The sequence below is a fragment of the Heterocephalus glaber genome, unplaced genomic scaffold (assembly GCF_053883595.1).
Source record: "Heterocephalus glaber isolate CG9 unplaced genomic scaffold, H.glaber_assembly_v1.0 deba00001594, whole genome shotgun sequence".
Lineage (NCBI taxonomy): Eukaryota > Metazoa > Chordata > Mammalia > Rodentia > Bathyergidae > Heterocephalus > Heterocephalus glaber.
Window position 1 is genome coordinate 11,495,440 of NW_028258369.1, and position 23,607 is coordinate 11,519,046.

Here is a 23,607-nt window from a genome sequence, read left to right on the forward strand (position 1 = left end):
TAAAATCCATCTTAAGATAGTGCCCTTCCCTACTCCCCTTTAATATTTTAAAAGGTGATTGTTAAAGCTACAGAACAACAAATGAATTTAACAAGTTTTTGGAGTTTTGTAATAGGTTTTTTTTAACTTTCTGTTTTCTCCTTTACCAACATCAGTGGTGGTGGTGATGAGTGATCATATATTTTCTTTCTTTTTTTTTTTTTTTTTTTGGTACCGGGGATCAAACTCGGGTCCTTGTGCTTGTGCCAGCAGGCAGCAAAACCACTGAGTTAAATCCTCGGCCCATAATCATATATTTTCAACATTTATCCTACTCTCCTCTGAATATTTCATTCAAGTAATTGAACTATGCTTTCCTTCCTTGGAACTGAGCAAGGCAGTGACACACAGTTCATGATTCTTAATCCAAAGGGGAAAAAGACCAAAAGTAAGGGCTGGTCTGAGACTTCTGGCTTGCTAGGGAACATTGGAAAAGAACTGATGTTCTAGGTGTCTGGAGAAGGCTTCAGAGAGGAGGGAGGCATGAGCATGTTGTGCACAGGCTCAGAAATACAAGATACACTCAGTTGGGTTTTCTGAGGGGCTAAGGAGGGATGTCAGGTGATTAGGCTGGATGAGAGGGAGAGCCAGCACACAAGCCTGAGCCTCAGATGGCAAACTAAGTGATTGAGATTTTATCTTGTAGGCATTGGAGCATTCTGAGAAGGGCAATAGTCTTGAGATCCTAGGTCTTTCTATAACCACCCTTGTGGAGGATGGTTCGGAAGGAACCAGTAGTTAAGACAGGGAAATCAGTAAGGAACTGTTTCAATTTTTAGTTGGAGAAAGAGGGAATTTATACCCTCTGCCATTTCTGGTATATATATAACAACATTCTTTTCTGTGCCCCCCCCCAGCTAGAAATTGAATTACAGACTGTTAAATGTACATACTTTAGTGCTAACATCAAGCACATACGCATTTTGCCTTAATTTTGCCTCAGTCTTGCATCCCATTGAGGCAATTGCCTCGCTTAGTAACATAAAATTAAGTGTTTTCACAGTGTCTAGTTCACCATGGCCTTATAGACATTTGTTATATTTGTCAGTATTCTTTCAATTGGAAATGACCAGTCCAGGATATTGTTCTAGATTCAAGCATGGGTAGATTCAGAAACTCAAATGATCAAATATGGCTCTTGTTATGGTTTGTGTTTAGATGTCCCCCAAAGCCTCATGCAGATGAGGTGGGACTTTCTTTTTCAGAGGTAGTTGAATCTGGAATGTGTGCTGCTGGGGTTAAGGGCGTGTGATTACTAAACCACTGCTACACTGAGTGATTGGTTTGGCACCGCCCTAATCCCGGTAGTCGGAATAAAATAAAAGGGGCAGAAAGATGCTGTTAAACTCTCCTCTTGTTGCCTTTGCTACCTTGTGTGTGCCATGTTGTTTCTCCTCTGTGATGCCCATTTGCCATCCCTGTCTTGGAGCCAGCCAACTGTGGACTGAAACCTCTACAAACTGTGAGCTAAATAAACTCCTTCCCCTTTAACTTTGGGTGTTGGGTATTTTGTCTCAGCAACGAGAGAAAAGTAACTGACACAGCTCTTCACATTGTTTGCCCCTGTTTGACTCTGAGTAGGCTTTATTCTCCAGCAGGCTCATCTTGTGTGTTGGCAGAAGTGACCCCTTGGCAGGTCCAGGTTATAGTCTTGCAGGGTGGTAGCCTCTGAAGAAAGCAAGCTTTTTCTATAGTGGCTCCAATGAAATCCTTGACTGAGAATGGCTCTCATTTGGTCCAGGTTGGCTTGTTCACCCATCTTCAAACTGTGCCTGGATTAGTCAGGCTTGAGGCACATGTCCTGCCCTGGAGCTGGAGCCAAGGCCAGGATGCAGGCACTGATGGAGTCATCCCCACTAGAACCACACTGAGTCAGAGCAGGGGAAATCATAGGGCATTACCAAAAGGGGGAACAGGTGCCAGACAGGAAGAGGTGACATTTCCACTGGGGGTTGGGGAGGGTCCAAGGCAAGACACACTCTCCAGTCTGCTTTGAACTCTCTCTTTTCTAGTAAGGGAAATCAAGGCCCAGAGAGGTTAATTTGCCTAAGATCGCATAGCTAGCAAGTAGCAGAGCAGAGACTGGAACACAGGGGTGTCTTACAAAGACATGCTCTTAATCACTATCTACTATTCCTCCTATGTGGGATGGACCCAGTGTCCTTCTGTCCAAAGAATACCACAGTCAGAGCCTACATCACTCAAACCCTGTCCATTCTGTTTGGACAGTTCTAAGTGTTAGGAAGTTCTTACCTTGAGTTGAGATCTGAAGAGCAATAATCAAAAAATAAAATAATAAAATAAATAAAATCCCTCTTTCAGAGGGATTTGAAGCAACCAACTGGCCTTCCCTTAAACCTTTCTTAAACCAAACACCCATTTTCTTTCCCTGTTCCCATCAGACATGGCTCTGAGCCTCTTTATGGCCCTATCACCCTCCTCTGGGTATGTTCTAGGTAGTAAATGTCCCTTTTAAAACACAGTGTTTGGCTTTGACAAAATACACCAGATGTGCTCTGTCAAGCTGGCAGTTCAGTGAGGCTCTATTTTCCCTTGTTCTGGAAACTTTATTTTTTGTGGTGCTGGGAATCAAACATAGGGCCTCATATATGCTAGGCAAGTGCTGTACCACTGAGCTACATCCCTCTACTCCCTCTACTTATGCTAACACAGCACTGACTCTGTGATATATGGCACTCATGCTGTTGGTAGGTTGCTGTTAAAATCTGCAGTCAATGTTGTACAGTTGAATTTTCTTGTACCTAAACGTTGGGGCAGGCTGTGGCTGGGTCACATAGTAGCTGCTGGGGCAGCGGGTGATTTGGAAGAAAGAAGAGGCTCCATGTAAAGACTGGTTAGGGTTCTGGGGGTGGGAATGTATGTGTAAAGGGAGCTGAGTCAATTCAAGTGTGGGGGTGATAGCTAATAAAATTAGTAAAATAAAATTAATAAAAATCCCAGGCCTGGGATTTGGCTCAGTGGCACCGCGCCTGCCTCGCAAGCACAAGGTCCTGAGTTCAATCTATGGTACCACCCCCAAAAAAATTAGTTGAGCAAACATTTATTAAACATATGAGCCTAATAAACAAATCTTCGTCGAATTCCATCTAGTTTGTTTCAATCTGTTATCCAAGTCCAGAGCATTTTTCCTGGTCCACTATTGGCTCAGCATCCACACTGTAGCCCTTACCCACCCCTCCCCTCGTTTGCACACAACCTCTAGGGAGCAGTGCATGTTGCCTTTTCAGCATCTCTGCCTTCTTCTGTTGTTAAACTCTTCCCCCATCCCTTGCTTGCTTTGAGAATCATCTTTGTGTTGCCATCAGCCAAGAAGATTGTATCAGCACTGTTTCTTGAGCTTGTATGAAAACTTAAGCTCTTTCTTTTCATTTGCAAGTAGAAAATTATGTTGAATATATGTTTCAAAAGTACACACACATCACCCTAGGGAGCTATATACCCTGTCTTCTCTAGTCATCCTCGGCTCTACTCTGACCCCCACTGAAATTTAGTGCCTTAACTTCTGCCTCTTTAACCTTCACCTCTGTCTCATGAGGTTACTGTTTTTTATTTCACCCATAACATATCTGAGTTGAATAATAAGCCATTTACTAGTTTGAAGTTTCCGTGTTTTGACTGGAGAGTGAACCCAGGGCCTTCACACTGGGCTACATCCCCAGCCCACTTTTAATTTTTTATTTTGAAACAGGATCTCACTAAATGGCAGTTTCCCAGGCTGGGCTCAAACTTGCAATCCTCCTGCCTCGGCCTCCCTGAGTGCTGGGACCACTTTTCTACCTTTAAAGCAAAAGTGAGAGTTTATCTTAAGGTTGAATCATTCCCAAGGTTCACACTGTGCATGTCTGATTTGCTTCTTCAGGTTTTCCTGGAGAAAGGTTGAACAAAACAAGTTCTCTTAAATTGCAAACTACAGTGGACCCTTGACTTACGAACTCGATTGGTTCCTGAGGGCTGGTTATAATTCAAATCGGTTATAAGTCAATACAGCTGAGATCTAGACGCTTACCTGGGTATATGCTATAGATAACAAGAGGTAGATGAATCTTCCATTAACCTGATTAACCCAAGTTGTTCCTATGTCAGGCCAGTCATGACTTGAGGAGCCACTGTCCTTGTATTAGCTATGCAGAATACAGATATATCGATAGATAATATCTACACCTTTAAATTTTTTTGTTTTTTGTTTTGGTGCTGGGGATCAAACTCAGATCCCCTTGTGCATGCTAAGTAAGTGTTTTACCATTGAGCTACATCCTCAACCCTTTTAAATTTTATTTTAAGATAGCATCTCGCTAAGTTGCCCAGGGTGGGCTTGAACTTTTAATCATCCTACCTCTGCCTCCCAAGTAGTTAGGATTACAGGATGTACAGCCACAATGGCTCTTTTAAGTATATTTCAAAAGATATTTCATGTTATAAATCAGTAAAAACATAACCTTTATTACACTTTTGTTTATTTATTTAGTAACTAATTGGACTTAGGTTAGGCTGTAAACAAAAAGACAGACTTTACCCTTAGGAAGTTTATAGTGTGGGAGTAATGCTTAAAGTTGTACCGGAAAGATGTCCCACATTTGTAGATCAGAAGACTCAACATGGTTGAGAGGCAGTATTCTCCTAACTGTACAGATACAGGATATAGATCAAGGTTCATTTTCTTGCAAATATATGTCCATTTGTCCCAACAATATTTGTTAAAAGGCTTGTTCTCTCCCTTGGATTGTCTTTAGGCCTTTGTCAAGAATCAGTGTGCCATATTTGTATGGTTCTATTTCTGGACTGGACTGTGATTTGTCCATCTGTGTACTCATATCTCATAGATTCATACACATTTAGGATTGTTACATCTTCATGGTGAACTGTCATGATTAGTTGTCTTTTTCCCCTGCTAGGAGGCAGGTAATGTTTTAGATACAGGCTGTTTCAGAGAAGATAACACCGAGTAAAACCATACCTGAGATGGACACAGGCATGGATGAGAAGTAAATGTTTGTTATAAGAAGCCACTGAGATTTTGGTGTTATTTGTTACCAGTCTAGGCCTTAGGGCCCGGCTCTTTTTTCTCACAAACAGAAGCCAACAAGAGTACTTTCCCTAGATTAGAAACAGAAGAGATGGAGAAGGTAAGAGGAATAAATGACTAGAGTTAAAGGACAGTGTGCCCAGCTCTTGGCCCCTTGCCCTCGATGAAACACAATTTATGTGAGGACCATCTGCTCTGGGCTTCTTATCCTAGAATTCAAGTCTGTCACTGTCAGGGTAGTAAGCAGCAGAGGTCCAAATCTCAGCACAGGGCCATGCTCTCTCCATTGAGACTGTACTGTGATACCTACTCCTTTATTATTCCTAGATATCCTTGTAGTTGTCCTATCTTCCTTCATGATCCCATATCTGGTCACCTCAAGAAGTGACTGTTGAATGAGAGAATGGATATTATTATAGAGCTTGCTGCTGATGTTAATTTGGTCATTATTCTTTAAGGCAAAGTGCACAGAGAGTTTAATAAAGTAAAATAGAAAGAGAAAATTTATGAGTGAACACAATTCAGATTGGAAGGAGAAAGGCAAGAGCTGGGGTAGGGAGAGGGTGCAGACTTGCCAAGTGTTTGATTATTTGTTTGTTTCAAAAATATCAGCTGGACAAAAATATCTCAACTGATAATATTTACTATAAAGATAACAGAGGTAGGGGAGGAGAAGGAGATGAAAAAAGAATGAAGATGTGTTATGTACATGTGCCAACTCCCCACAAGGAATGTAATCATGGTGTACTGCAAACATGGACTAATAAAAAACAAGAAATGATAATGTTTAAGGAAATGAAAATGCTAATTACTCAGATTTGATCATTACACATATATATGTATTGAATTATCACACTGTACCTCATAAACATGTACAGTTATGTCAATTAAATAAAAATATAAATAGATAATAAAAAAGAGGGTACCCAGACTTAGTTTTTTTTCCTAATAAAAATGATGGGTACATTGAGCTGATTTGCACATTCTTCCCCTAACCATGTATCTTCATATCATTTCCTGAAATTATTATAATTATATGAAGAAGAAATAATGTGAATGAAAGCTCTTCAAATAGGTCAATAACACTAAATATAGTTAGCAGTTATTGCTTACTTATGTATGTCAGACACAGTCCAAAATGCTTGATACATGTTAGCTCATTTAATCCTCACAAAGCACCCTATGAAGTACAGGCATTGATACAATCCCCATTTCATGGATTGAGATGCCAAAGTCATTTCCCCAAGGTCACTGCAGGATTATGATAGAGCTTTGAACAGTTTGCGCTCAGAGGCGTAGCTAGAAACAGTGTGTAGAAATGGTGAAATAGTACCTGGTTTCAAAAAACTAAAAATTAGCTCACAGAAGAGCAAATCTGGTGCCCCCCCCCCCCGAATGAATAGATGCTTAAATTCATTGGTAGTCAGGGAAATAAAAATTTTAAAAATAAGGGCGGTGATGAGATGACACCTTATGCCCATCAAACAAACAAAAAATTTCAAATTTTGATAACTCACTGGTAGGGATGGGGGATATTTATTAAAAGTACATATGCATATAACCTATCAACCCAGCAATCCCATTTTGGGGATTCTGTACCAAAAAAAGTAAAGGTAAAGGCACTATTGAAAAAAGTATATCTCATAAGGATATTTATTGCAGTATTTTTGTAGTGGAAAAAAATGACCCTGGAAAAGAAATAAATACCCATCATAAGGGCAAATGAGTAGATGCATTATAATGTGCATGCATTGTGGAATATTATGCTGCCTCTAAAGCTCACTAGTTTGAGGTATACCGGTTGGCTTGAGGGATCTCATAAGGTTCTGTTGAATGAGAAGAAAAATGAGAGGTGATCAGTGATCTTACAGTACTAATCATTAAAAATGAGCCAGGGGCCCAGGGATTTAGCTCAGTGGTTCCGCCACCTGCCTCACAAGCGCAAGGGCCCAAGTTCGATCCCTGGTACAAAAAAAAAAAACTGGGCCGGGGTTGTAGCTCAGCGGTGCAGTGCCTGCCTGGCAAGCATCGAGGCCCTGAGTTTGATTCCCAGTAACCCCCCCCAAAAAAATTGACACTCCCCCCAATAAAACTTGTGCATTAATAGAAATTTATATATTAACATACACACATATCCGATTCAATATATGATGTCTGATTTTAGTAGCACAGAGAAAAAACATGGCCAAATATGTACAAATTGTTACAAAGGCTGTGTTTATGGAAATTGCTAAAATGAGGGAAGAAGGGAACAAGTAAAAAAGAGATGAAAAAGACAGCTGAAAAAGACACATCTATATGATTAAACACAGTTCTGCAGTGTTATTATATGCAGGTAGAGGTATAACTAATATTTTTAAAGGATTAGAAAACAGCATATGGTTAAACTGATCCTATCTGAAACCATAGGCTTATCCTAGACAAATTACCCACCTTCTTTCTAGGATCTGTGTTTGCCTGTGTTTGTTTGTGTTTAGCTTGTAGAGTGTAAACCAGAGACCCCAGAGGTCTAAAGGGATGGATATGTTTGGATGGTTCACAAGAACTAGGGAAAGTTTAGGTGATGCAGCAAAATCCATCTCCAACTGGGGGAAGAACTCAAGGACAAAACCATTGGGTCATCTTTATTAGGAGGGACAGCAGACTGGAAGTGAAAGAGTACATGCCAGTCTGTGGTCATTACACTTTTTATAAATCACATTAAAATGGAACTAGCCACATCTTCGAACATAATGCAGTATGTTTTATAAATTTAAAGAGAGAAGCAGGTCATAAGACATTCCTTTTTGGTGAGTGCAGTAGCACCCCAATTCAACAAGGCTGGGGTATGCATAGTTGTGAATGCGGGTTTCCCCTGAAACACCCAAACTCCTTCTCTGTAGTCTAGTCTTGGGTGGAATAAACGAATCCACTCAAACAGTTAAGGCCAAACTAAAGAATAAAAGAGCTGACTTTCAGTTAACAGGATAGTGACATTTCATAATCCAAACCACACTTGGCACTATGTGCAAGTGCTCATTGCTGTGTCACCAAAAGGTTGTTTATCTCTGTAGACTCACAGTTCATGAGGACACCAGGAAGGGGTTGAGTTCTTACTCTGGATCTCCTGATGATTTCCTGACCCAGGTTTACCCAGCAGGCCTCAGAATAGATAAGGATACGTATGTTATCTGTTGCTGGTGAATAGTGATTTTTAAAAGGAATTGTTAATCTACTATTGGAATAAGAATTATACTTTCACTCAGTCATTCCTAGACTTCAGTTCTGGATACCTTTGATGCCACTGATGTGTAGTTTCTAGTTGGAGAACTATGTCAACACAGTGAATGTGGTTGCCCCTGAAGGTAATATCAGTTGAGTTTTAGATGTTTTGTTGACAGCATGGATTAGTTAAAAGAAAAAGTCTACCTGAAATGGCATTTTTTTTAACCTAATAACCTTGGAAGTATCATTTTGAAAGTACCCAATGGAGTTTTTTGAGCCGTCTTGTCAATTTTATGGACCCTTTTGGGTAAAGGTTGTTTTGTTGTTACTGTTGTTTTGCCTTGTGGTTTTTTTTTTTTTTCTGCTTTATGGTGTCAGGGATCAAACCCAGGGCTTTGTGCATGCTAGAGAAATGCTCTACCACAAAGCTACACCCTCAGCTCTATTAAGTAATGTGTCCTTCTGAGCTGGCAAAATTCTGATTGTTGTGGTGCATTTTATTAGTTACGTATTTCTTTGTATATTTTCAGGAAAAGTCAACAGAGGTTTTATCTTTATGTCACTCATTTCTTATCTATTTTATTTCTAGGCTCAGAGTTATTGGGACTGGCTTTTAAAAATTAATTGCTCATGGAGGTATAATTTACTTGTGTACTTCTCCTATTTAAAGTGTACAATTGAATGATTTTTAGTGTGTTCAGAATTGTGCATCCATTACTACAATCGGTTTTAGAGCATTTCATCACCTCCAAAAAGAAAAGAAAAAACCTATTAGCAGCCTCTCACTTCCCCACTCCACCTCCATTCCCACCTCTAGGCCACCACTGATCTTTCACCTGTACAGATTTGTATACTCTGGACATTTCATATAAATGGAATCACTCAGTTTGTGGCCTTTGTGACTGGCTTCTTTCATTTAGCATAACGCTTTCAAGGTTCATCCATGTTACAGTATGTGTTAATATTTCCTTTCTACTAAAAAGTATTGTAAAAGCTGTATTTTGTTTATCTGTTCATCAGCTGTTTATCTGTTCATTTAGCCTATCTGCTTTGTAGTATTTATAAATAATGCTGCTATGAACATTTTGTGTGCAGTTTTTTATGTGAAAGTTTGGCTTTTTAGCGACTCAGCTGCCTTTTTAAATACCAGTGACATCACAGCTGTCCTTCTGCTCAGCACTTTCTGTTTAGGCATGTGGAGTATCTACATTGCAGATGAGACAGCAGAGATCCAGATAGAGAAAGTGGCTTCCCCAGGCACACAGGTCTAGAAAGTGGAGCGGGGACCTGGGTCCTAGTCCCTTGATCCTAGATTCAGTTGTTTACCAACTGATATGCAAGCGTGAAGGCCAGAGAAGACCTAAGGCCCATGATGCACAGATTAGTGAAGCCTTGCAGGCTTTTCATGTTGTTTCTTCTCTTTTGTTACTTAAAACAATGTGGTCTGATCTGGAAGTGCAAAAACATCATAAGCGTTGGAAGATTCCTTAGACATTTTCTAGTCTCATCTCATAATTGTACAAGTAAGGAAACAGGCACAGAGAAGTGATGTGACTACTTTCTCAAGATCACACTATTACTGGTAGAGCAAGGATGAGAACTCTGGTCTCTCCACTCCTCATCCCTGGTCCTTGTCTGTGAGCATTCATTGCCCAGAAGCTGTGTGAAGGGTGATAAGCCATTTTGTGTCTTTTCTCTACTAGAACCCTGTCACAGGGCTACTGTCAGCCAGCCATGAACAGAAAGATGCGTGGGTGCGGGACAACATCTACAGCATCCTGGCTGTGTGGGGCCTGGGCATGGCCTACCGCAAGAATGCCGACCGCGATGAAGACAAGGCCAAAGCCTATGAGTTGGAACAGGTAATGGTGACTGATGGCTGTGTCTTGGCTGCTCAGCATCTGTTCCTTGAACTGGAAAATCCACAAGGAAGTAGCTGTGTGGGCAGAACAGTTAGGGTACAGGCTTCTCCTGCATTTCTGCTATAGACTGTTTGGAGAAAGCACTTAGATGGGCTCAACCTCACACCTGTCTCTGATTTTTTTTCCCCGTGATAAAATAATGACAACATCAAAAATCACACCAAGTGAGAAATGAAAACATCCAAATTGAAACCTCAAAGTGTCAGTTTACCTAACTAGCAAGCACATGCTCTATTTTAAACAGGCTCTATCAATTTTATACGGATTTATATCAAGACATCATTGTAAACCATTATGATCACTTATAAAATGTCAGTACATCAGAGCTACACATTCCAAAGTATGTACTCTTCAGAGTAGTCACATTGAAAGAATATTTATCCAAATACCATTGACAGACACTGCTTAAAACATTTTCGAAACTTCCCTTAAAATACCTTTCTAGTCTGAGTGGTTACTCTTTAGTTTTGAACCAGATGGTGCCTAATTTTTGTGCCTATGTTATTCACCATCTAGCACAAGCAAATCTTTTTGTTGTTTCCCCAAATCAGAAACCAAAATACCCACCAAAACAAAGATTTGCCATTGTTGAGTTTGCAAGAAAATATCCTTCCCTGAAACACAATAGGTATTTCCCAGATGTTTGGAGTGATAGCATTGATATAGGGAGCATTGAAATATAAAAGTATAATTCTTTTCGCATGAGAGCTTTTGGGATTTACTTGTTCATTTGTGCTGCAGATTGAATCTTGGGCCTCATGAATGCTAAGCACCCACCCTACTACTGAGCTACACCCCTCCCTAGCCCTAGGATTTATCCTTAATTCATACATTTCTGGATAGCCCTCATAGCCAGTGGATCATCAGGTCTGAGAAGGTTCTTCCGGCCCATTTGTATTTGTTTATAACAATCAAAGTGGGCATGAATGACAGGCAGCATGAAGGAAGCTTTGACAGCTAAGGAAGAAGCTTATTTGTAGGAACAAGATTTGGATTTGACCAGACATGCTGAGTATGAGGTGGTGAGATCACCTAGTCTTGGAGGTGAGGCAAGTTTTCAAAATTGCTACAAGTATTGAATGCTCCTCTAAGAACATGGATGAGTTTTATGTAAGAGATTCATTCACTTACTAGTATAATAGTTTGATGTTAATGCCTTTAAAATCTCTCATCACTCTTTAAGACAAAATCGAGTAAAGCAGTGTCCACCTACACAGATACCGACACACACACACACACACACACACACACACAGACAGACACACCCCTACCGAGCTGGATTAAAATTGACTAGATTTGCGGCTCCTTGACAAACAATAATGAGACACAAACAGGCCAGATTGTATCACATTTAATGCCTTTTACTATTTGATGAGTATAGTTAATTAAACTAAAGATTTCTCCCTGGATTATAAAAAACAACACAGGGATCTTCCAGTGATACTCAGTAGGGACGCTACTGCATTTTGGGCTCAGGCAGTACAGCCTGTCATTGTGTGACACTATGCCATGCATTGTGGGATATTTCAGGTCTCTGGTCCCTTCTCTGTAAATGCCAGCAGCCCTCACCTCTCTCATTGTGATTGTTAAAATTCCTCCACACCCACGTTTCCAGATGCTTTCCCACTCCTGGTGGATGGCAATGACCTCCAGTTGGGAACCACTGTACTTCTTCCTAGTGGAAAATAACTTTGAGGGCAAGTTAATTGACAAATGTTTATCCTGTATACATTGTAGGAAATATTAATTATAATTATTCTAATTTTACCTCCTAATTATGAGGTAGAATTTTCTGCCCCAACAGAGTTTATGGCATAAAGTGATACTATATTCTAGAATCATAGAATTTTAGAAGTGGAAGGATCTGATGGGCAGTTCATTCTAGACGTTTCACTGGTGACAAACTTTCAGGCCCCTTTATAATGTCCTCCCCTCTCTTATGTACATTCTACGAGAGAGCATGTTTCCATGCCCCTGGGTAGAAACTTCTTTCTCCCAGGCTGTTTTGACCTAGAAAATATCCTACTCTCCAGCCACTTATTTTATAGAGTTTTGAACAGGCCATATTCAGACCAGTCTTTAAATGAGCCTTAGCTGTGCAGGAAATGGAAGTAACGCAGTGTGCTAGTTAGAGCTCAAACTTTCTGGGGATATAGCTCAGTGGTAGGTATTTGCCTTGCATGCACAAAGCCCTGGATTCAGTCACCAGTACTACAAGGGAAAAACAAACAAACAAACAAAAACCCCACAAACCTGGCATCTAAATCCGACTGCCTGGGCATTGTCCTTGCCCTACCCCATGTCAGCTGGGAGACTTGAGCAGTGTTGCTTCACTTTGTTCAGCCTCGGGTTTAGAGTGGGGCAATAATGCTTCCTATCTCATAAGGCTGGTGCAAGCATTTCAGATAATCCAAGTAAAGTGTTTTGCAGAATGCCTGGATATAGTTTCTAATTGATTGATGATTATTTTTATTAATGATAATAATAATTGGTTGCAATGCGTCATATTATTAAGGAACTTTGGCTGCCACTTGCATTTTGTAAGAACTTTACTCAATAGTGCAGTAATGTGTCACAAATGGTCCTTTTAGCAAAACATCATTACTTTTGAGCAGGCGTGGTGGGCTGAATTCATTCTTACTATAACAAAAATAAATTACTAAAAATGTGACATAAAGCTCCAAATTACTAGGCTTATAAAAATTGTGTTGCTGAAATATCAGTAGGGAGTGTCTGAATTTCAGAGCTGGAAGATGCCATCCAACCAAGCCTTTTATTTGAGATAAATTGCTTTGTCAAGATTTTTCTTTGTAATAGAATAGAGACGTAGCAGTAATATGACCGAGGATAATATCCGTGTATGCTTGGAATTGGCCTTTTCAGAGAAGTTCCCAAGCAGCCACTGGTTTATTGTCTATGTGGGAATAAGGAGATGTTTTTGGGGGAACAAGGAACCCAAGTCCTGTTATCGATACCACTTTATTTCCATAGAACGTGGTGAAGCTAATGCGAGGTCTCCTCCAGTGCATGATGCGACAGGTAGGTGACAAACACGTGCTTGCAGAGCTTCAGAGTGAGTATTTTAGGTCATTTTAATTGTGACAATTAACATGCTTAATGTGTTTTGAACTTTTCTTAAGAGAAAAACTGAAAATATTTTGCTTATTTTCTCTTTTTGAATTGTCTTTGATAGTTTTATTATACTGTAAAACCATGGTCACAAAGTGTGCTGTTTCTGAGAATCTCTTTTGAAGAGTTAGCATGTGTATGAGCTGGGCGTGGTGGCACACACCTATAATCCCAGCACTTGGGAGGCTGAGGCAGGAGGATTGCCATGAGTTTGAGGCCAGCCTGGGCTACATAGTGAGTTCAAGGCCAGCCTAAACTACACAGTACATAGTGAGACCTTGTCTCAAAAAAAAAAGTTAGTGTAAAAGAAAGAGCATGTCTTTTTAAAAAATTAACAAAATAATCTTTAAAGGACACTTGTAGAAAGCCACGAACTATTGTTTTTTCTGTCAAGTTTATAAAAGGGTATATTTTCCTTTGAGATTAAGTGCTTGAATTTTTAAAACTTGACATTGCTATTTGCTTGTATTTTCAACGAGGTGTAAATAAAACAATTCATTGAGTACATGCTGTATTAGAATATTATATTAGAATCTGCACAAATTCAAAGATGAATGTGATGTGGCCTCTATCCTCAGTCAGCATGTTCAAAGACAGTTGCTCTTTTCCTTTCAATATTAGGAAACAAAAAGTTGAAATTTAAACAGATCTCTGCCCCCCCCCCTTCAGTATCTACCATGTGCCGCAGCTGGGGATCTATAAGCAAAGACGCCCTTTGGCATGACCCTAGCCCCTGCAGAGCTGGTTAAACTCTGGGGCTGGGGCATTTTCAGTGAATGGGCAGGAAGAATCTTTTGCACAGCCCCTATGTGTAGTGCTTACTAGCAGCTGCCTCCTGTCCCTCTGGCTCCCAGAGGTAGCAGATAAGAGGCCTAGAGTCAGGTGACTAGCCCTGGATGTGACCACTCCCAGCCATGAACATATGAAGCTATGTAGAGCCTGCTTGCCTTCTCCCTCAGGTGGACAAAGTGGAGAAGTTCAAGCATACTCAGAGTACCAAGGACAGCCTGCACGCCAAGTACAACACTGCCACATGCAGCACCGTGGTGGGTGATGACCAGTGGGGCCACCTCCAGGTGGATGCCACCTCCCTGTTCCTCCTATTCCTGGCCCAGATGACTGCCTCAGGTGAGCCAGGGTGATTGAGCCCATTATTCAGAGGGGGACAGTCCAGAAAGGGACTGGGGAGGGGGACAATATCTTAGTCCATTTGTGCTACTGTAACAAAATACCTGAGACTGGGAAATTTATAAACAGAAATTTATTTTCTCATAGTTCTGGAGGCTGGGAAGTCCAGGAACAAGGCTCTGAGAGGTTCAGTGGTCTGATGAGGGCTGTATACTCTGAAGGGGAAGAATCCTGTGTCCTCACATGGCAGCAGAAGGACAAGAGAATTGACCACTATAGAAAGCCTCTTTTATAAGGGTCTTAGTCCCAGTTCACAAGGGTGAGGAGCCATCATGGTCCAGTCACTTCATCTAGGCCCCACCTCTTAATATCAGCACATTGGCAACACTCATTGTTGGAGGGAACACATTAAAACCATAGTAATCTGTATTGTAAATAAGCAGTTTATGCAAAGGAAATGCATGTTTCTCTGTGATGCCACATGCATTTGTGTCTATGGTAGGACAGGGAATGAGGGACTTGGTCTGTGAGCTGTGGACAAGACCATTGGCCTCCATCTGGGCACTTTGAGGATGAGGGCTGTTGAGCCAGCTGTTAGCTTCCTGCTGTGGAGCCCACAGTTTCCTTCCTATACTCTGGCTTACTTCCTGGAGTGACCTCAGGCAGTTCAAAATATCTGCAAAAAGACTCATAAATGTTCTTTGACTTTTCTCCTCCAAGATTAGCACCATGTCCTGTCAGCTCTCCCACTCACTACTGTGCTCACCGTCTCTGGACACATCCTCACTTATCAAAGTTATATTTAAACACCGTGTGCCCAGAGTGAGCTGACCAGCCTGCAGTGTCCATGCTGTGTGAGGCAGCTCACACCTTGTAGGTGGTCGATGGTGTTCCTGATTAGGCCAGAGCTGCTGGTTTCTATGGCAGCCAGGATACCAGACCTCCCAAGCCCCAGATTGTAGGTATCTTTGTGCATCAAGTGGGCTCTCGCCTTATAAGGGCATCTGCTGCAGATGCTCCCCAGGTTAAGGCATGTAGGGTGTCTTAGGGCACTAATCAGAAGTCCAGCAAACTGACACCCTGAGGTTGCCGTTCGTTTCAGACAGCAAGTGTGAAACTAGAACCATCCCGGAAATTAGCAGTAGCATCAATATGGCTTTGTGAATAAAACATGCATTTATAAAAAGTACTTTTTGGTTATGAAAATTACTATGAGCTCAATACAGATATTTTGTTTTGTTTTGTTTTTGGTACTGGGGATTGAACTCACAACCTTGCGCTTGCGAGGCGGGCATGGTGTCACTGAGCTAAATCCCCGGCCCCCCAGTAGAGATATTCTGGAAAAATTTTTACTGCAAATTTTAATCTGTATGTGTTTCCTCCAAGTTTTTTCTATGCATTTTTACATATTAATGTCACATTGTATAGTCTTTTTGTTACATAAAATATAGTTTGATACCTCAGTCATAGTAGTATACCTTTATAAAGCATTTCCCCTCTAATCGTATGAGCTTTTCATAAACATTATTTTAGTAACTTTATTAATGGATATACCATAATCATTTTAACTATTCCTTTGCATATTTTTTGCTATTATAACAAATGTTGCAGTATCAGTTTGGACTTCATCTCTACTTCCTTCTGATGTCATTCAAAGACCACTTATATATTAAATCATTTTCAGTCACTCAAGTTGATTCTAATTATACTTCTAAGCAAGCTTGCTAGCTAAACTTCTGTTATTGTTATAGGAGTAGGTATCTTATTGTATCCATGTCTGCTTCAAGGATTTATACTTTAAAAATGTGTGTATTTGTCATAACCAACTGCATTTTCAGGGACAAAGCGAAAACCAGCTTCCTTGGTCACTGCCTATTTCAGTGAGTTGATGTAGCCCCTTGGGCAGGTCCTGGGAGCTGGGTTTTCAGGGGAGGAGGTGAAAGGAATTGAGGCTTTACTTTCCCTATCTTCACTGGGAAAAAATACCCACCCTTCTCTTTGGCTCACTTGAGGATAAGGACAGTGTCACTGGTTCTTTTGGGCTACAGTGTTTGCATTGTTGCAACCTTCTCTGCACGAATCCAGAGACCCCATACCTTCTCTTTAACTCTTTTCTCCATAGGCACACACTCAAAGACAGAGCCATTCTTCCCTTCTTTCCTCTCTGCCCCCACTCCCCCCCATTCCTTCCTTCCTCTTTCTGAGATCAGACATTAACTGTAACACTTCAGAATTAATCTTTGGTGTTCTAAGGGAGAAAAATGAAGGTAAAAGGATTTACTTCCTAGTGCGGCAGTTCTCTTCACAGCATAACTTCTTAACCTCATTTTTTTCTTTACTAGGCTTACGTATTATCTTCACACTTGATGAGGTGGCCTTCATACAGAATCTTGTCTTTTACATAGAAGCTGCATACAAAGTTGCTGTAAGTATCAGTGCTGGTAGGTTTTTTTCAGTGTGCCAGACATAAAAAAAAAAATCATATAATTTGTTAGCTTTTCAGATGTGGCAAAATCAGAGAAAAACAATTTAGAGGAAGAAAGATTTATTTTGGCTCATGATTTCAGGGGTTTCAGTCCACGGTTGGCCAGCTCCCTTGCTTTTAGGCCTATGGTGAGCATAAACATGGTGGAAGGACGTAGTAGAGGAACACTGCTTATATCATGGCAGCCAAGAAACAGAGAAAGAGGGAAAGAGCCAGAGAGGAAGAAGCCAGTGACAAGACATAACCCTATGACCCACTCTCTTCAACTAGGCCCCACCTCCTAAGTTTCTGTCACCTCCCCTAAATGCCATTAGATCATGATCTCAACAATGGATTAATCCACTGATAAAGTTAGCCCTCATGATCCAGTCACTTTCTGAAGGCCTTACTTCTGAACATATGAGACTTTTGGGGGACATTTTAGATCTAAATCATTTCATAGTTTCTCAAGAGCTAGGCTATTTGGGGATAACCGGAAGGTTAGCAAAACCAGAGCAAAAAGATTGTTACTGCAACACAAAGTGCATTTTTTTTTTTTGGTGGTGGTACTGGGGATCGAACTCAGGGCCTTGTACTTGCAAGGCAGGTGCGGTGCCACTGAGCTAAATCCTCGGCCCACAAAGTGCATATTTTTGTTCTGGAATACAGTATGGGGGTTGTTTTTGAAATGTACCACATGCTATGTCTAAATCCAGTAAGTGTATCTTAAATAAGACCCTAAAATGTCCCACAGGCCAGCCTGAATTGGGCTGAAGAGTTGGCAGGCAGCATTGGCACCCTGGTAGAAGGTGGGGTGCAGGAGGCTGATCAAAATAGGCTTTGAGGATAAGTCATACAGCTGCAGGGTTGGTGTAAAGATGGACTGGATCTTTGAAGGGAGGAAACATGCCTAGGCCCAGCTACAAGGCCTGCTCACGGGTCAGGGTCTAACGTGGCTCAAGCATGCCTGACTTTCAATGTTCACATTTTGCAAGCGCTCTTATTTGGCTTGAAAAATAAAAACTGACATTTTGGCATTGATCCTGTCCTTTTCAGTTGCAATCTTTCAGTAGTACACAAAGCATTTCACAACAGTATTTGTTACTTAGATTTTAAAATGAAGATATGAATCACTGAAGTTAGTTACACAAGTATCGAGTCTTCTTCTGTGACAGTATTCTGAGCCAATGCACATTAATTAATTTTTATATACTATTTATGTTCACTGTTCTGTGTCTCACTTTTGACTTTGGCTCCTGAGCATTTTTTATGCTCAAGAGGTAATGGTAAGTATAAGATTTAAATGGGTTTGTTGATTTCAAATAGTTATAATTCATGTGTTAAAGCTTTTCTATTCCACCTTACAATTTACTATAAGCTCAAAGGCATTAGCTAAATAGACAGGTAGTGCTTTATTTGATCTTAAGATAAATAAAATATTGTGTTCTCTACAAATCAAGAGGTTTTTTAAATAAATTAATACCTTTTCGAAATAAATCTGAGAGTATTCTTGTATGTACTTTTGTTCTACTTGAGTACTTCTGAAATTCTGCACAGAGGTCACATGAACTGAAATTAAAGAAGACTGGAATGTGAGTATATAAAACCACGAAGTTAGAAGTCTTCAAGAAGCTGTACTCATGTTTCAATATGCTCATGGCAACATAAAGGCATCATTTTTTCATGGCATTTCTTGTATACCTCTTTCTCGCTTTCTGATGACAAGCTTTTTTCCCCTCAGGACTATGGAATGTGGGAACGTGGTGATAAGACTAATCAAGGCATTCCAGAATTGAATGCAAGCTCTGTGGGAATGGCCAAGGTAACAGTTGTCCAGTTCCTTCTGTGTGTTGTTACTGCTTTGCTTAGGGTATCTTCAAATGTGGGTTTAATCTGATTAGCACATTTTTCAAAAGCCAGTGGCAACTATGTGAAATTCAGGTGGCACATGTACCCCAGCCAAAATGAAATTACAGGTCAAGGAAGTCAGCTTCCTATGCCGAAATCTGCATGTGGCCAAAAATAACTGCCCACTGTCCCTGTCATCTATTGTGATCACAAGTCAGAACTCTTGCTGTTGTTTAAGAAGCTGCAGGCGTGATGTCCAGCCTTCCTTTCTGGGTCATACAGAGGGCTGAAGAATATGAATACTTGGTAGGTCAAGCTCACAAGTTCAAGCCTATAAGGTCAGGCTAGTCACAATAACCAGTGAGACTGACCAGGTAGAAAGATCGGAGGGAGAGGGGATACTGGGGGGATACTGGGAACTTCCTGTAATGGTGTTCCAGCTCAAACTCATTTAGGAAATATTCTTCAAGCTGAGTGCAGTGGCATAGTCCTATAGTCCCACCTCCTCAGGAGATTGAGGCAGGAGGATCACTTAAGCCCAGGTATTCAGAGCAAACTAGGCAACATAGTGACACTGTATCTCAACAAAAAAACGAAGAAGAAAAAGAAAGTGGAAGAGGAAGAAGAGGAGAAGGAGGAAAAGAAAATACTCTTAAAGGCAAACAGGGTACCTGTGGAGTAGATTTAATCTATGAGTCACCAGTTTGTATCTTGCCATGGACATTTTTGTGTAACTCCTTCTCTTCCTCCTGCTCAAGACTAAAATAGATTTTTTTGGACAAAGTGAAGCTTCCAGAGCTACAATTTTTAAAGCAACAATAAATGTGCTCCGTTAAGGTAAACTGACAGAAAACACATATATTACTAAAAGAATTCACTTTCCTAAGTGCCAGCTGTGCGAAATGATAGATGTTAACTACTGAAATAGGTGGAAGAAAAACCAATCATAAATTTAGTGCCATAGACACATGATGTTATGAACTTGTTAATATTTCATTTTTTTTGGCAGAATACTAATTTCATTACGGGAAATGTTTTCCTATTTTCTCTTTCTTATTCCTGGAGTGAACAGCAATAAACAGGAAAGCTCCAATCCTCTGAAAATGAGGATAGAACATGACTATAGGACCCTTTGGCTGGATTTTATAAATATGTTTCATTGCCTTTGGGAAAATATGTATGCTAGATTGCTTAGTGAAAAAAGAGTGCCAGATATTGGAGTGTATGTTTATTAGAAAGAAAAAGTAATTTATGCCTGTGTTTGTAGGCAGCACTTGAGGCAATTGATGAACTGGACCTTTTTGGAGCTTATGGAGGACGCAAGTCAGTGATCCATGTCCTGCCTGATGAGGTTGAGCACTGCCAGGTAACAGCTTAGGCTCTTGCATTCCAGAGAGAAGGGAAAAGAATCATGGAGGCGAAAGCCTGGGCATCTGTTCAGAGTCCCCACCTTTCTGGTTTGCTGACACTTGACTCCTTTCAGCTTAAGTTTCTTCTTCCATAAAATGGGTATACTGAGACCTTCCACTCCTGCCTCACAAGATAATTGTAAGGATTAGAGAAAATCAAATTAGACAATTTGTCCAAGCACTGTGTAGCCAGAAAGTACTATGCAGACACAAGACACGATAATGCTAAGTATATGGAGTCAACAATCAGAGCAACCTTGTTTTGCTGGAGGCAAAATCTGTTTTATGCTTTTTGAACACATAAGTGGTTTTCTTTCAGGTTTATTTCATAATGCCCCCAAATTGAATGACTAGCATGCACTAGCTCATTTGGTGGGGATGTATTGGGAAGAATGGAGGAGAGATAATATGGAGGAAATGGCAAATTAATAGAAACTCCCTGAAATACAGATCACAGAAGAGGGTGATTGATGCAGATTAGGGGATTCCATTAAGCAGATAGGAAGTCACCATTTGCTAGTCAATCAATAAACTATTAGGGCCCACTAAGGCTAAAGAGAGTCAGATACCTAAAAAGTTATAAACGGAGAGCTTTATGGTAGGAGCTTGTGTTTTCTGGCAGAGAAAACCTAGGGAGAAGTGACTACAGCCATATACCTCATAATGATACTTTGGTCAATGAGGGACCACATATACTATGGTGGCTATACCATAAACCTAGGTGTGTAATAGACTATGCCATCTCTAAGGTCTGTGTAAGTACACTTGCCTGTGTTCACACAATGATGAAATCATTTGATGTCATAAGTAGTCCTTAAAGGGGAATACATACACTGGTGTTTTATTAGATGTTTAGTCTAGTGGAAAAACATGAGCTTTGTAGCCAGCAGAGTCTGGGCTAGAATCCTACCTCGATCACTTGCTGGCTTTAAGCCCTTGGGCACGAGTCTATATGTCTCAGTCTCAGAGTCCTTATGAGTAAATTGGACATAATATCCTAATTCCTTTCTCATATGGAAGATTTAGTGAGCTTATGTTTGCAAGGATCTAGCCTCATGTCTGTACATGTTAGATCTCAGCATTAACTCTTTCCCCTTCCCAAATATTTCCTATAATTTCAACCTCCTTCCAAGTTTCCAGTGCTTAGTCCAGCCACCTTATAGTTGAGGCCTATTGTAGTGCATCTAAGTAACCCTGAAAAGATTCTAGGACTTAACTAATTCTGTTGTTTACCATTTTGCCTGAACATTCTTGAGATCTTCTAGATTTGACTCCTTCTGTAAGTGGTTTCTGGGTCACTCAACCCAACTGATCCCATTGCATAGAAGCCAGCCTCTCTGTGATGGCACTTCATATATGTTCTTTTATGGTCTCTTATGGACACCTTAGCCTGCAGCCACAGGTAGCCCTGAAGTTCTTCCCCAGTGTGTCCTAAAGGTCTGGCCAAGTCAATAGAGCACATGGAAGGAATGGAGTCAAGTGATTATCAGCACAGGGTGCAGGCTATACCATACTTTCCCCAACCCCCTTCTTCTGCCCCAAGGAATAGGGAGCATTGACCGGGTAGACAAAGTTGGCCAGCAGGTGCACGTTGGTAGGGCAAAGCTCTACTCCAAATTCGCAAACTCATTTGAATGTTCCCTTAGGGCTAAGGTCATAGTCTTTAAATACTGCAACTAACTATTAATTATTTTCCAAGTTAAACCACCTCTTTATTTTTCTTTCAGTCTATTCTGTTTTCTATGCTACCAAGAGCATCAACATCTAAAGAGATAGATGCCGGACTTCTTTCTATCATTTCTTTCCCGGCCTTTGCAGTGGAAGATGCAAACCTTGTGAATGTGACCAAAAGTGAAATTATTTCCAAGCTCCAGGTAAGCACTGGTCACACTAGTATCCTTCTGCCCTGTGTTAAATGCCAGTTTCACATGGTGGCATGGAGCAGATCACTTGTGAAGTTGATGGCTTGGTTTATCTTAGTTGTCTCATGAAGCAGCTAGCTGAAAAGCGGAGCCTACAAGTGAGAAAATGAAGTCTCAGAGTGACTAAGTGACTTAGTTCTCTTAATAAGTAGCAGAACTTGCACTTAAGCTGGAACTCCAATTCTTACCACTATCATATTTCCAAGGTAGGACTACTTAACCATTTAAAGATCACCTAAGGAAAAAAAATGCACATGTCCCAATATCCTTAAACTTTACATGCAATTTCAAGAGACTTGGTAATCCCAAAGTGAAATTAAGTTTTTTTAAAAAAATGCTTGCTCTGCAGTGAAATGCAACAACTGTGACACATCACACTAAACACTTTAGTGGATCCTCCAAATGTGAGGGTCCCTTTGCCTCTTTGTGTGATATATTAAATCAGTATGAAAAGAATAGCCATTCACTGAACTCTTAGTAATTACTCTTGCAACCCCAATACTCCAATGAAATGTTTCAGCATTCCCTTCCAAGTACTAATCAAGCCTGAACTTACTTTGCTTACTACTTTAAAAGTAATTCTTTATACTAATAGCAAAAATCATTTAGTACATGTTGTATTACTAAAAGAGTCATAGGAGAGAGAGAGAAGGACTGACTTGAATTAAAATTAAAAAGCAAAGAAATTCTTCTGATCTCATCAAATGTACTTTATTTCTACCTTACTAGGGACGTTATGGATGCTGTCGCTTCCTCCGGGATGGTTATAAAACCCCAAGAGAGGTTGTATTTAAATATTGTTTTTTATGGTTCCTTAATTTCTTCATATCTGTTGCCACTGTATTGTTTTTCTTCTATTGATTATATGTTGGAATATTGGAAAGACAAATATTAATTTTGGAGTCAGCATGCCTGGAGTTAGGCAGTAGAATAGTAAGATCATCAGGAGGACAGAAAGCTGGTAGTTTAAAGCCAGCTCGTAGAAAAGGACAAACAGTTCTGTGGTTTACATAGTTTTTGTAAGGACCATCCATGGCCTCCTCCTCAGGTTTCTTTGTCACGGTGACTAATAAGATGATATAAATAAGACAGATCAAGCCGGGCATGGTGGCAAATGCCTGTAATCCCAGCTCTTGGGAGGATGAGGCAGGAGGATTGCAGTGAGTTGGAGGCCAACCTCAGCTACATAGTGAGTTCAAGGACAGCCAGAACTATGGAGTAAGACTCTGTCTCAAAATAAAATAAAATAAAATTAAATTAAATTAAATTAAAATAAATAAAAGACAGACCACCTGCCAAGCATTGTGACAGGCAAATTGGTGTTAATTTGTTAGAGAAGACGCTTTAGTGTATAAACTACCAAGGAGTCTTGTGTACATTTTTGATTTACTTTCTAAAATCTTACCATAAAAACTGCTCCAAATAGCTTTATTATACTCAGACAAGCAAGGGAAACCCAGTGAGGCACAGTGCTATTGTGCATATAATCTGACATCAC

The 23,607-nt window shown here is 40.4% G+C and overlaps 1 protein-coding gene across 4 annotated transcripts in view; it reads left to right on the top strand.

Annotated features, from left to right (window-relative positions):
- Positions 1–23,607, top strand: part of Phka2 (phosphorylase kinase regulatory subunit alpha 2) — a 67,251-nt gene that overhangs the window by 7,579 nt on the left and 36,065 nt on the right. For all 4 annotated transcript variants that reach the window (XM_004866151.4, XM_087193671.1, XM_087193670.1 and 1 more), the window contains exons 2-9: positions 9,991–10,149; positions 13,201–13,248; positions 14,298–14,466; positions 16,809–16,891; positions 18,672–18,752; positions 20,046–20,144; positions 21,915–22,061; positions 22,839–22,892. In XM_004866151.4, coding sequence (XP_004866208.2) covers positions 9,991–10,149; positions 13,201–13,248; positions 14,298–14,466; positions 16,809–16,891; positions 18,672–18,752; positions 20,046–20,144; positions 21,915–22,061; positions 22,839–22,892 — 840 coding nt within the window. The remainder of the gene's footprint in view (positions 1–9,990; positions 10,150–13,200; positions 13,249–14,297; positions 14,467–16,808; positions 16,892–18,671; positions 18,753–20,045; positions 20,145–21,914; positions 22,062–22,838; positions 22,893–23,607) is intronic.